The 12,858-nt window shown below is 39.5% G+C and overlaps 1 protein-coding gene across 1 annotated transcript; it reads left to right on the top strand.

Moving 5' to 3' along the window:
• The first annotated feature begins 614 nt into the window (after positions 1-614).
• LOC140230772 (lysosomal acid glucosylceramidase-like) lies at positions 615-10,693 on the top strand. Its single transcript, XM_072310911.1, has 10 exons — positions 615-732; positions 2,170-2,373; positions 3,746-3,898; positions 4,573-4,706; positions 5,559-5,731; positions 6,208-6,445; positions 7,199-7,423; positions 8,367-8,530; positions 9,535-9,663; positions 10,232-10,693. Exons 1-10 carry the CDS (start codon positions 615-617, stop codon positions 10,332-10,334), a joined length of 1,641 nt encoding a protein of 546 aa, XP_072167012.1. The 3' UTR covers positions 10,335-10,693.
• Positions 10,694-12,858: the final 2,165 nt, after the last annotated feature.

Below are 12,858 nucleotides of genomic sequence, written 5' to 3'. Positions count from 1 at the left end.
CTACGGGCCTGTTAAGGCGTCTTTGTACGACCACCTAGACGTCAGACAGTCGTCACAAATATGACGTCTTTTTGACGTCTTCCATTTGAGCAAAGATACGTTTTGACGTCAGTCTAAGACGTCCAAAATTTATCTTTGTTTGCGACGTATTACGATGACTTTCTGATGTCTAAATAAAGATTATGACGTCTTTTTTCACGTCTTCCATTTGAGCAAAATTTTGTCGACAGTTTACGACGTCTTTCTGACGACAGCGCTGACATGAAATAGACGCAGATCACACGGAATGCACGCAAGCAGAAGGTAAGTAGCACGAAAAAAAGTGCCCAATTTTGTGAAGGTGGCCCTGCCCCTCCCCACCCACTTTACGGAATTCTTGGATCCGCCCCTGATCACAATACATTCGTTGGAACAGCTGGGTAGGCCTACCATCGCCTCAGCGAACGAGCCCGTCGAGCCGTACAAAGCTCTCAGCTCCGCCCCCCGCCCCCCCACCCCCCCACCCCCCCCCCCCCCCGATCGGCTGTCGCTCATTGTGTGTAGTGAACTAGTGCGTGTATCGATCCATCCAGTGATTGACCAACTGCTGGCCACTCTGCTCTGTGGTGTAAGAAATGATGGAATTGGGGAATACACAGTCCATCAGAGTTGTCTTTTATTATATTTGTTTTCTCGTTCTTCTCTGTGCGGCCGTTTCCAAAAAGACCGGAGCTACAAGGGACATCAAAGTCAGTAAGTAGGGCCAACACATTCAGAATCCTTGCATTGGTGGCTGTAAGATGTCAGCAACCTGTTTAGTGTTTGTCTATTGCAAGTAGGTCCCTAGTACAGCAGTAGGATGAACATCGTAGAACCAGGGAGGTGGAAGAACACCTCGTAGCGCGCGGCGGCGGATAGCCCGACCATCAGACGCCTAGCGCAGGGTTCTGTAGGCTACACCTGTGACCATGGTGACAGTTTTTTTTTTTTTTTTTCGTTTTGTTTTGTTTTTTCCACACAACATTCTAGACTAATCTGTAGGGCCTATACATAAACCATGGTCGTTTTCAAAAGTGTGTGTGTGTGAGTGGGGGGGGGGGGGTGCTTCCGGGTTTTATGAGCTACCATTACCAATTTAAGACCAAGCAAAAATAAAAGGCTTTTTCAGCATATCCTCTATCGATCATCGCATCGGGTGCCACTTCTTGGTTTCTTCAGCTGCTGACAAGTTCCAGCTAAATGTTATAAAAAAAAAAGACTCTCGGCACAAAATAGATTAGGATTAATTCTAGTTTGCTTGTTTTTTTTTTTTTTTTTTTTTTCTTGTGCATCACTTCCGGGTAAAAGAAAGTATGAGAAGGGGGGGGGGGGGCAAAGTGGTGGTACCCATTCCAATGTATAAAGGGTGCAAAGAAAAAAGGGAGGGGGGGGGGGTGAGCTCTCGACCTGCCCCCCCCCCCCTGTTCTGCTTGCCCTGTAAACCTCCTGCTTCAATTTTGTGATTATATCCATGTGTACAATATTTCAAATAATGTGTACAATGTGAAAATGTTGATTATGTGAATGTTTATGAAATTATACACTGAATTGAAATAAATTGAGTGCACATAGGCCTACACGATACACTGTATACTAGTATATTAACTACAATAGGCTTGCCACCCCATCAATATAAGTAAAGTTGTGTTTGTTAGCTTTTGCTCTTTAAACGTTATATGCCTGAGATCATCTTTGACCCTCATTTGGGATTTACAAATTCTCTGTATCCAAAAAGGTTTGTGACATATTTTGAAAGTCCAGTTATGAATTTATTTGGTCATTTCAGTTGGCTATGTAATTGAACGTATGAACGCCATGTACCGGTACGTCTGGGCATTTTTTTTTTTCAAACTTCCCTCTTCAGTATAAGTAATTAAGGTAGTTGTGACAGTTGTTTGATAGATTTTTTCATATTATTTCTCCTTCATTTAGACTGTCACACCATTTTGAGATATTTTCTCTTTCTTCTTATGTTATTTCTGTTTTAATAAACAGGGCCCTCATTGAAAGCAGTTTTATAACTGACAAGGCTACCCTGGTTAAATAAAACTGGAAATAAATAAATAAGAGATAAACAGAAATCCTGAGCCCTGTACTTGTATTTTCCCGTTATTACACTCATCTTTCATATCATCCTTTGTTGAACTATAGGTTTGCCATCAGCAAAGCCATGTGTATCCAAAACCTTTCCTGGTTCACAGGGATTTGTATGTGTCTGTAATGCCACGTATTGTGACACCGTTGCCAACTACAGTCCGGTTCCTAGAGACCAGTTTGTTGTCTACACCTCTAGCAATGCGTCGGACCGTCTACGTCAGCAAGTCTTCAACACATCTAAACAGTCCAATGTAACAGGTAATGGAACAAATGCACATTGTTTGTTATTGTTATTGTTATTTTACAGATCTTGTGTTTATAATTAGTTGTAGATTGCAGGTGTATACAGTGTATTCTTCAGCATTGTACATATAGCACAAGTAATATGTGTGACATAATTTTCATGTCACCATACACTTGAAATTTAGTCTTTAAGATATAGCACTTACATGTAGCTGAGTCTGGAACTGATGTGAACAAGAGTTTGACCAACAGCAAAACACAAACTGTATGTAACGAGGTTTCCAGTTTGATAAACCTGACCTGCATGGCCCTCTAACATCCACCAGAGTCTCTGCTTTATTTGTACTATCTGAAGCTATGAGAACAATTTAGAGCTGAAAAATATTTCCTAATGGTTTTGACAAAGAGAGGGAGACTCTGAGTGACCTCATTAACCATACTCTGACTGTTGTGTTAGAATAAACCATTCAGTACCGTAAATTCTTATTTATATAATTAGCAGAGTGATATTTGGTCATACAGATTTTATTCTTCATGGTGGCAGCATAATTCTCAAATCTTGTTGTTGATGCATTTGGAGATCATCATACCGCTCACGTCAGCAAAGTTTGACAATTTCATGGAGTAAACTGCCAGTTTCACTCTAAGAAGTAAAACAAATCCTCGGCTGACAGTTTGAGTTTCCTATTTTATTGACCTGATGACTGACAATCAGTGATATTAAAGGTATGAGCTAGCTATGCTATGCAAATATTTGCTAGTTGATGGTCTCTCTCTACAGAGCATACAGTACCTTTGATCTTGCAAAGTATGTTTTAGCTTTTGTTTGTTTGTTGGTGTGTCTGTGTGTGTTTTACCTTCCAGGGGTTCTAGTCTCAGGGTGACTGTCATTTGTGATAGTAGAAAGGAAAGAGGGCAAACTATTCCCAGGGATATGTTTTTGATAAGCAGGGTTGAGGAAGAGGAAGCATCAGATTTTATGGCACAGTTGTAACGTTACGAGTATAGATAAACCAGCTTCTCTTAAATATAGGAAAGGGGAAATGGTTTCATTAGAATTTGGGTATATTGCCTGGATCAGTCAAATGCTGTAGAAATGTTGCTTAATTCTTATAGCCAATGAAAAGAAAAAGGGAGAAAATGATAATAAAAAAGAAGTAGAAATGTTCTAAATTAGGACGGTGTTGCCCAAGCGACCTACAGCAATCCCTAAATCTCAAGATTTTTAAAATAGTTTGCCTCAATTGGAGTTTGTGCTCAGATGAGCACTGGACTCGTGGGTCTCCTGTTATAGATCTTTCTGGCACTACTTGATTATCTGACTGTGTTGCAGTCCATGGTTTACTGATACACCATCCCTTGATTTTGCTCTTCCCATCCAAACCAGACTTTGGTGTTGTCTTCATTGTTAACACCAGTCTTCGCTTCCAGTCTGTGTTGGGGTTTGGTGGAGCCTTTACGGATGCAGCAACCATCAACATCCACAACCTTTCTGCCACGGCCCAAGAACTGCTTCTGAAGTCCTATTATTCCCAAGATGGTAAACTTACTAGTGCAGAGACTCCAACTCTCCCGTTTTCGATGGGAGATCTCCCGCCGAAAGCCCATTTTTGCAAAATCTCCCGTTCTCCCGCTTGAGATTTGGTTTCTCCCGCCCTGGCTCTGTGTCTCCCGATGGAAAGCATTTCTTACTTATTGCTATCGTATGTTTAAAAAATAAGCCTTAGATAGCACCAGAGAACATCTAGAACCCTAGGAACTTCGCGCTTCGCACACATCAACTTGGAGTCTCCCGTTTGCTAGGGGTTTCGGGTGGGAGAATCTCCAGATCAGAAGGTGCTTGGGGTTGGAGTCTGTGCTAGTGTTACAGATTGCAGTATAGGGCTAGCATTGATATTTGTCTTACTATTACTGTTTTGCTATTATATAGTTGTCGAATATGTTTGATAGCCATTATTGTTTATATAATTTTATTTTAGTATCTTGTACTATGCTGATTATTATCAGATGATGATAGGCCCTAATGATAATCATTATTATATTATGTAACTACCATGATATTTATTACATCATTCCTTTTGGTCATGATGATGATGATGATGATATATATTTTTTTTTTTTACTATTATTTATCATTATTCCATCGTCATACAGTGCTTCTACTTTTTAAGACTGTGTGAACACTTTTCCTCTTGGCATCAAACAATTCTACAGGCATTGAGTACACCATCGGACGGATTCCCATGGCAAGCTGCGACTTCTCCACCCACGAATACTCCTACGATGACCACTCCGGAGATCTCGGTCTTCTCAACTTTTCCCTGGCCAAGGAGGATCTCGTCTTCAAGGTCGATGAGTTCCACTCTCACAATTTTTTTAATCACTGTCACCGCTATTCATTTATCCTGACCTACCTTTCTACAACCTGCTTGATCATGTCCAACATCATTACTTGATGAACCATTTCCCAGAGGGTTGAATATTAGCCAAACTGGACAAAATAGAGCATGGGATATCATACTCAAAAATTGATCTGTGTGTTTTGACCAAACCTTCACAAGGATAAATAAACTCATTGTAACCCTCCTATTTATGCCCCCTTTATTCTCATAAATAAGGGTGAAACATACCTCAAACTGTAACTCGACACCAGACAACCAAAAATGCAGATAACAGGATCATCAGCAACATAAATCTCAGGATCAGGTTGAACTTCAGCTTCATTTTTGCTTTAACCCTTTAAGTGACCAGGAGTTTAATAGCTTAACTTACCAAGTCTTTGTCATATTAGCATTTAGTAATTTGTCCAAACTTGACCTAGTTGTAAATTAGCAAGCCTGCTCAGGTGTAGCAGTGTGCCTCAGTCCAATAGGAATGTTTATGGTAACAGAATAAGGATAAGGGGAATTAGGTAGTCTAGATTTATTGATTATGATTATTAGTTTCCAGACATCTGTGCTAGTTGGTGAAGAAAACACTCCAGCATGTGTGTCAATTGGTGAACAAAGCACAGATTACACAAACTGGGCAACATGAACATGCAGCAAGTAGGTACATTCAACAGCATGAAATGTACCGGTAGGCCTACTCACTACTACACTGCATCTCTCATTTTTCTATGAAAATGATCTTTCGAGAAGTCACTTGGCTATCTTGACCCCTGTTGACCCTGGTTCTCACCTACCATCCTATTTCAACAGATTCCTGTCATCAAGTCAGCTATGGGGCTCTCCTCTCGGCCGGTCAAACTGTTTGGCAGCCCTTGGTCAGCTCCGGGCTGGATGAAGACCAATGGACACATGAATGGCAAGGGTCAGTTGATTGGTCAGCCGGGTGGCAAATATTTCAAGACATGGGCTCAGTACTTTGTCAGGTGAGGCAGACTGTATCAACCAGGGTGTGTGTGTGTCTGTGTGTGTGTGTGTGTGTGTGTGCACCCTTTTGCACTTTGTGTGTGTATGTGTGTTCCTTGGGATTGCACTGCAATAAAAGTTATAAAAACTTTAAGTTAAGGGTTTTACCTTTGTAGGTACATCCATTGATAGCTTATAGCTATTTTTGTTTATTTCCTTTTGTTTTTTAGATGAATACAACACCTGTACCTTACTGACAAAAAAACAAACAAAAAAACTTTTCTCTCATTTTCCAGCAGAAATTCACTTTCCTTAAATGTACTGTAGATATCTTGGGTGTGGAATTCATGATTGGTATTTGATTTGTACTTCTCATTTTCTGTGAATTCAATTCTAATTTGTCTTTTATGCCATTCTGATTTTCATAATGCACTTAGTTTGGGTGACATGACTTGCTTTACATTGTCGTTCATCATCATCCTTGCTACTTAACTAGATTCGTTCAGGAGTATGCCAAGCTGAATGTCTCCCTTTGGGGGCTTACTGTCCAGAACGAACCGATGGACGGCCTCATTGGAAACTTCTCTTTCCAAGCGATGTACTACAATGCCAGCATGGAGCGAGACTTTGTCAAGCTGGACCTGGGACCAGCCCTGGAGGCTGCTGGGTTCCAGGACCTCAAACTGATGATGATGGATGACCAGAGCTTCAAACTGCCCAGCTGGCCCCAGATTGTAAGGATTGCTTGCATCCCTTAAAAACCTGTTGAAGAATAGTCCTGTGTGTACTCGGGCAGGCGTCTATGGGAAATGATTGTTATGCGTAGTAAAAATCAGCTTGTCCTGGCGATCTACTCATTTGTGAAAATATCTGTATGCAAAAATGATAGCTTACACAGTGCATTTCAGGAGGAATATGGCATCCATCAGTCCAGTTTAAGAAGATGTACCACATAAAGACTTATCAAAAGTTGTGAATCAATCACAGAAATACAGCTGTAAATTACGTCATGATGCAGAGTCTTGTCCGGTGCCAGCCTCGTATTTCAATAGCAGCAGTTCTTGTCTGCGTTCAAGGAGTTTTTTTCAGAGACAGATTTGTGAATGTTGCTTGATTCATGAGACTAACTTTTGCTCGCAGGAAGAGGGTCTCCTTAAAATATCATGGCAGGGATTCGTTGACAATGAAATCATCCACAATCAACCGGTGGAACAAGTAACTTTTCTCACTGAACTCATACATTTCAAAGCATACACACTCATTCAACAACTGATTCCATTTAATCTGATAGATAAGAAAATAAGTTATAATGAAATATGATATTTAAACTGCAAATTGCGGACATCAAAAAGTTACGATGGAGATAAACACTGGGTCACGTGTGGCCTGGTTACAGTACGTAATCATACTGGTAAATGTTTAATATATTGTTTGAAAGGCTCTTGTATTGTCGCAGTCTCCTTCTCTATACCACCCTCTTCTCTCAGATTCTTGGCGACAAGGATTCAGAGAAGTACCTCTCAGGGATTGCGATTCACTGGTATCTAGACAGGTACACCCCCGTTGGTCTGAAGCTGTCAGAAACCCACAGCCTCTTTCCCAACCACTTCATGCTCTACACGGAGGCGTGCTACGATTCCACCTTTTATGACGTGCACGTGGATTTGGGCAGCTGGTCTCGTGGGGAGGGATACAGCCAGAGTATCATCAATGTGAGTACGGCCTTGCCTCACTCTGGCGAGGGCACTATACAATCTTGCAGAATGGAACAATGTTCGGTGATAATGTGACGAAAATAGAGAAAGCTAGGGAGTCGAGGAGTTAGAATGGGGCACGGGGACAGGGAACCGAATGTGGTCCCAACTGATGACAGAATGGTTAGCCATGGTGATGTGCCCAGCAAACAGAAGATAAGGTGTTTTCTTTCAGTTCAGTTTGTCTGCTTTCATTAAGCCACAAGCTGTACATGAGCTGGCTGGTCAATACGCCTACCCATTGAAATCCACCAGTAGGGCCTATGTCGATGAAAACAGGAATGCAAGATATATTATATAAATTGCAAAAGAGTACAATGATATCAGATATCTGATAATGTGTGATCCTAAAACCTGTGTGATTATGTCCATCAAATCCTTGATATTTTCTGCAGCGTCTTTTCTCGGTCAATGCATTCAATTTTGTGAATTTCTTTGCATCTGAATAGCATACATCAGTGGTCAAATCGTCTATATACAATGTAGGCAGCAGAAGGAACACAACAGCTATGCCTATGTTTGATTAATTGTAGCTACTCAGTTAACAAGCAGCACATAGCAATATAAACCCTGCACAAGTACATAATGTATTAAAGATACTTTTTTCAGGAGATGTTTCTATTTCATCAAGCTTGGTTGATTCTCACAATTTATTATCATTGTCAATGTTATTACATTTATGATGATGATGATTGTTATTATTATTATTGTTATTATTACTATTATTATTATTATTTTTGTTATTATTACTATTATTATTATTATCATCATCATCATTATCATTTTTGCTACTATTACTGTATCTATTTCTATTACTATTGCTATTGCTATTGCTATTGCTATTGCTATTGCTATTGCTATCGCTATTGCTATTACTATTACTATTTCTATTATTTTGCAGGTAATGAATCACTGGGTAACAGGCTGGGTGGATTGGAACCTGGCACTGAATCTCCAAGGAGGACCAAACTGGGTCCAGAACTATGTCGACAGTCCCATCATTGTAGATGCCACACAAGACATATTTTACAAACAGCCCATGTACTACCATCTCGGCCACTTCAGGTAAAATTTGAGAATCACAAATAATCAAGTGTACTGTATGTGGCCCCGCTCCTCCCCCCAAAACAAACAAACAAACAAACATACTCTACTGTAAGTGCCATCCCCCCGCCCCCTGAAAAAAAAAATGCACTTGACTCAAAAACTGTAAATAGCTCAGATATGTTTTAATGGCTTACTACGGTGGTGAGGTGGCTTTAGTCATTGAAGCATGTCTGCTCTGCAGTAAAGGAGCTTTATTGGAGGCCCAGTGAAACAGGTCTAGTGATGTTCTTTCCTTTCTGTGAAAATGCAAAATATTCTGCCCCTCAGATAGGACATAAATTGGTGATTTCTGTGTTAGTGATCCCCCCCCCCCAAAAAAAAAAGGAAAGAAAGAAAGAAGAAAGAAAGAAAGAAAGAAAGAAGGAAGAAAGCAGAAATAAGTAGATATGGTAAAAGGAACAGGTGATAAAGTTTTTTTGGTAGTGATCTAGCTAGATCCTAATCATGACCCAGGATCTTTGAAAGGATGCATGCACAGTTGTATGGTGTATAAAAAGAGACATATTTGTGAGGTTTGTACTTTCCGAGTGCTTCTACTTTAAAATGAAATTAGTAACTGTTGGTAGCCACACTGAAGATTAAAAGATTAATAATCCATTCACAGTTTTCTTGCTGACATATCTTCAGCTGTACAGAAAACCTGTTGTGGTTTAATCTAACTTTTTTTTGAAAATCTGTTTTGCAGAACTTCATGAATGTTACCATGCATCACAAAACCAACAAAACATCGAATGCCCGAATTTTAGCTGAGGATTCAAAGTAGGTCAAATGAGTCAATCAAGCCAATCTTTATTACTTTATTACAATTTTTGAAAGAACAGCTCCTCTTCTTCATAATTCTGAAATATTGTTTCATTGAAAAAAAAAAATATGTTCTACAACAATGTTAAGTTAAGTGCTTGAAGTGGTAGAATATTCATACATAATTATATCATGACATGATGTGTATTGTTGCATTTCAGTAAATTTATTGCGCCAGGCTCTGTGCGTGTGGGACTATCAGTGAATAGTGAGGGAGTAGACATCAAGAATCTCCACAGCATCGCCTTCAGCCTGCCTGATGGCTCAACGTCTGTCATCATTCTCAACACGTAGGACAGTTTAAATCCATCTGCATTCTTGAATCAATTATGATTGATAGCAAAACATTAACATGTTAAAACAAAAGCTTTGGTCTACGAGTTATTGGGAAACAAACACTTTAGGTAGACTATGCCATTATGTATCCTGTATTCCCATATTGAAAAAGGTCATTTCTTGAATTTATAACAGTTCTGATCAAACATAAGTCAGAAAATCAAACATAAATCTCTGAATGTTCACTTCTGATTGGCTGATACCTGACTTATATTTGATTTATAACTTATGTTAGATTGCATCTTTTTATGCAACAGGGCTCAGGCAGCATAACTATATATTTCTAGACAAAATCAAGAGTGAAAAAATGCTAGATCTCTGCCTGTAAATGTGCTATTTAACTCTGTAATGTTTTTTCTGTCTTTGATGGTAATGATTATAAGTTACATTTTTACCCGGCTTAATACAGAGTGTCTAAGGGCCTTATGAATACTATACCATCATATATTACATCATATTATACATCACTTTGTAATATTAAACATAATTGCATTAATAATCTTTGGAATGATTTGATTTCAGGGCCGACGTATCTATTCCCATCAGCCTCCATGATCCTGCAGTGGGCTACATCAATGCTCAGATTCCAGCCAGGGCCATTCAGACTTACCTTTGGAAGCCATAGAACACCCTACATCAATAATATTCAATCTCATAGTTCTCAGTTTTCAAATGAGGTGTGTCATTATTGTGATCACTTACATATGTTAGTACTGCTTTCACTATCAGAGTACAGTCAAACTTGTCTGTACTAGCCACCCAAGGGAGACAAAAAAAGTGGCCGTTATAGACAGGTGGCCACTATAGACAGGTTCTTTAACATGCTTTTTCTCTTGGTGGGAATTTTTTTGTGGTCATATATGGCAAGTGGCCTCTGTAGACAGGTGATCGCTAAGACAGGTTTGACTGTATTGATATAGTTTTTATTACATCGTACTATAATCCAGAGATACCAAGTTTCTTAACTGGCTGGGAGTGAGTAACTGCGATGTTGTTAGACGACCCGGGGGTGGGGGGTTATGTGGGTATGGGTGTCTCCCTCCCAGGATAGGGAGCTTTTTCATTTCTGGATTTGTAATTGTGCAATATGGTGCATAGGCTAGGTCTATACCTAACACTATATTTGCATAATTTTTATGTGTTTGGGATATGGAAAATGGTTGTCAAAGACATCATTTTGAGCATTTTTCCCCAAAATTCTTGTCAAGGGTGAATGAGTCTTGATTTCTAGAATGTATAACTGACATGACTTGGAAGGTGACGCAATTTCAGAGCCATCTAGATTATTTATTTAGAATAAATAGCTGTAAATGGTAAGAAAATAAACTTGTAGTAGGTATCATTTAGCCAATCTGCTGGGAGGCATGAGAAAATGATTAATGGGCCGATGAGCGTGAGTTGTGTCGCTGAGGCGTGAGACTTGGTAGGTATATGATAATCATCACAATATTGTGGTTAATGATAAACTATTGGAGGGGATGTTGTGGCTCAGTGAACATGGACTCCTGATTGTGAGGTCGCTGGTTCTGGTCCCATGGCAGTAGTAGTAAGTTGTGCCCCTAAGCATGGCACTTTGTCCTTGTTTCCTAGTCCTTCTGAGGCGGACTTACAGCAATTTGTCCTCCCATGGTTGATTGTGTTCACAATTGTGTTCATGGCTCTGTCACTAGCCACATAAAACAAATCATATTCGCCTTATGGTTCTGTACGAGCTGAAATTTTCGCGAATTGCTACTAGGAGAACATTTTCACGTGTTGTTAATTTCGCGGTTGCGAGGTTTAACTGCTTATCTGTTCGCACATTGTTATTTTCGCGTGTTGTTATTTTCGCGGTTCAAAGGCGATTCACGAAATTTACAAATACATATAAAGTATCTTTTACTGTTTCTTATGCATGAAGTTGTTTTTGTTTTCTGGCATTGATCTGTCTTCCATCATCTTTGTGTCATAGATTACTGTACGAGCTGAAATTTTCGCGTACAGATATTTTCGCGAATTGCGACTTGGAGGACATTTTCGCGTGTTGTTAATTTCACAGTTGCGAGGGTCTAACTGTACTTAGTTATTTGTGCGTTGTTATTTTCGCGTGTTGTTATTTTCGCGGTTCAAAGGCAATTCGCGAAATTCGCGAAAATAAAACCACCGCGAAAATTTCAGCTCGTACAGTATACCCATCTTGATATTTTGTAATGTATAATAAGAATTGTTGTTACACTTAATATTTCAGTGCAATCTTAAGCAATATTTACAGAAATAGGTTGTAGAATCTTCCACATTGTTGAAATTGAAGTGTGCTTGCAAGCTGTGATTATGAGATTTATTGTGGGCATTTGTGCTTTACTCAAGTCCAATCCCCCCCCCCCAAAAAAAAAAAAAAAAAATGAAAAAAAAAATGATGATAATGACATCTCAGAATAAGGCAATTTGTAACTGGCTTTTTTTGTTGTTAGTTTGTTTGTTTGTTTTTTTTGCTTGACAGAAGGACAGATATGAACTAGAAAAGCACTCCGAGAGTGCAGACCTCCGCCAAGCAGTTACTTTCCACCAGTGATCTTGCTCTTCCCATAGAGATCAGTGATTTCCACCCACTGAAAAATCGCCCGATTTCCCAATATAGAAGCCTTTGTTGCGTCATATACCCTCAGATGGGCGGTGCGCCTTGCCCCAGCAGAAACTAGAGCACGCACTTTAGTGGGCGCATGAAAACTCCAAAAATGCGCAGCTTGAACTCCCCGAGTTCATTGACCCTACGTGGCAAAATATCAAAAATCCTTCATAAAACCCATAAAAATTTCTCGATCACTAGCAAAAATTTAATCATCTGTTCCTTGTGTCATTCTAAACCTTTTCTGCAAGTTTCATCCAAATCCGTGCAAAACTTTTTGAGTTATTTTGCACACGGACAAACAAACTAACTAACTCACAAACCAACGGTAACGAAAACATAACATCCTCCCTTGGTGGAGGTAATAAGGCATTATCTGCGATCAGTTTGGTGTAGAAAGATAGAGAGTTACAAAATGTGATGATGCTGTTAAAACAAATGGAAGTAAATTTGTCTGTGTGTGTGTGTGTGTGTGTGTGTGTTTGTAAGTACTAATAGACTAACAGAAATTTTTGACAGTAGATAGAGTTACAAAATATGTTAT

Source organism: Diadema setosum, chromosome 7 (genome assembly GCF_964275005.1).
Source record: "Diadema setosum chromosome 7, eeDiaSeto1, whole genome shotgun sequence".
In the NCBI taxonomy this organism is placed as follows: domain Eukaryota; kingdom Metazoa; phylum Echinodermata; class Echinoidea; order Diadematoida; family Diadematidae; genus Diadema; species Diadema setosum.
This window is presented reverse-complemented; position numbering and strand designations above follow the sequence as displayed.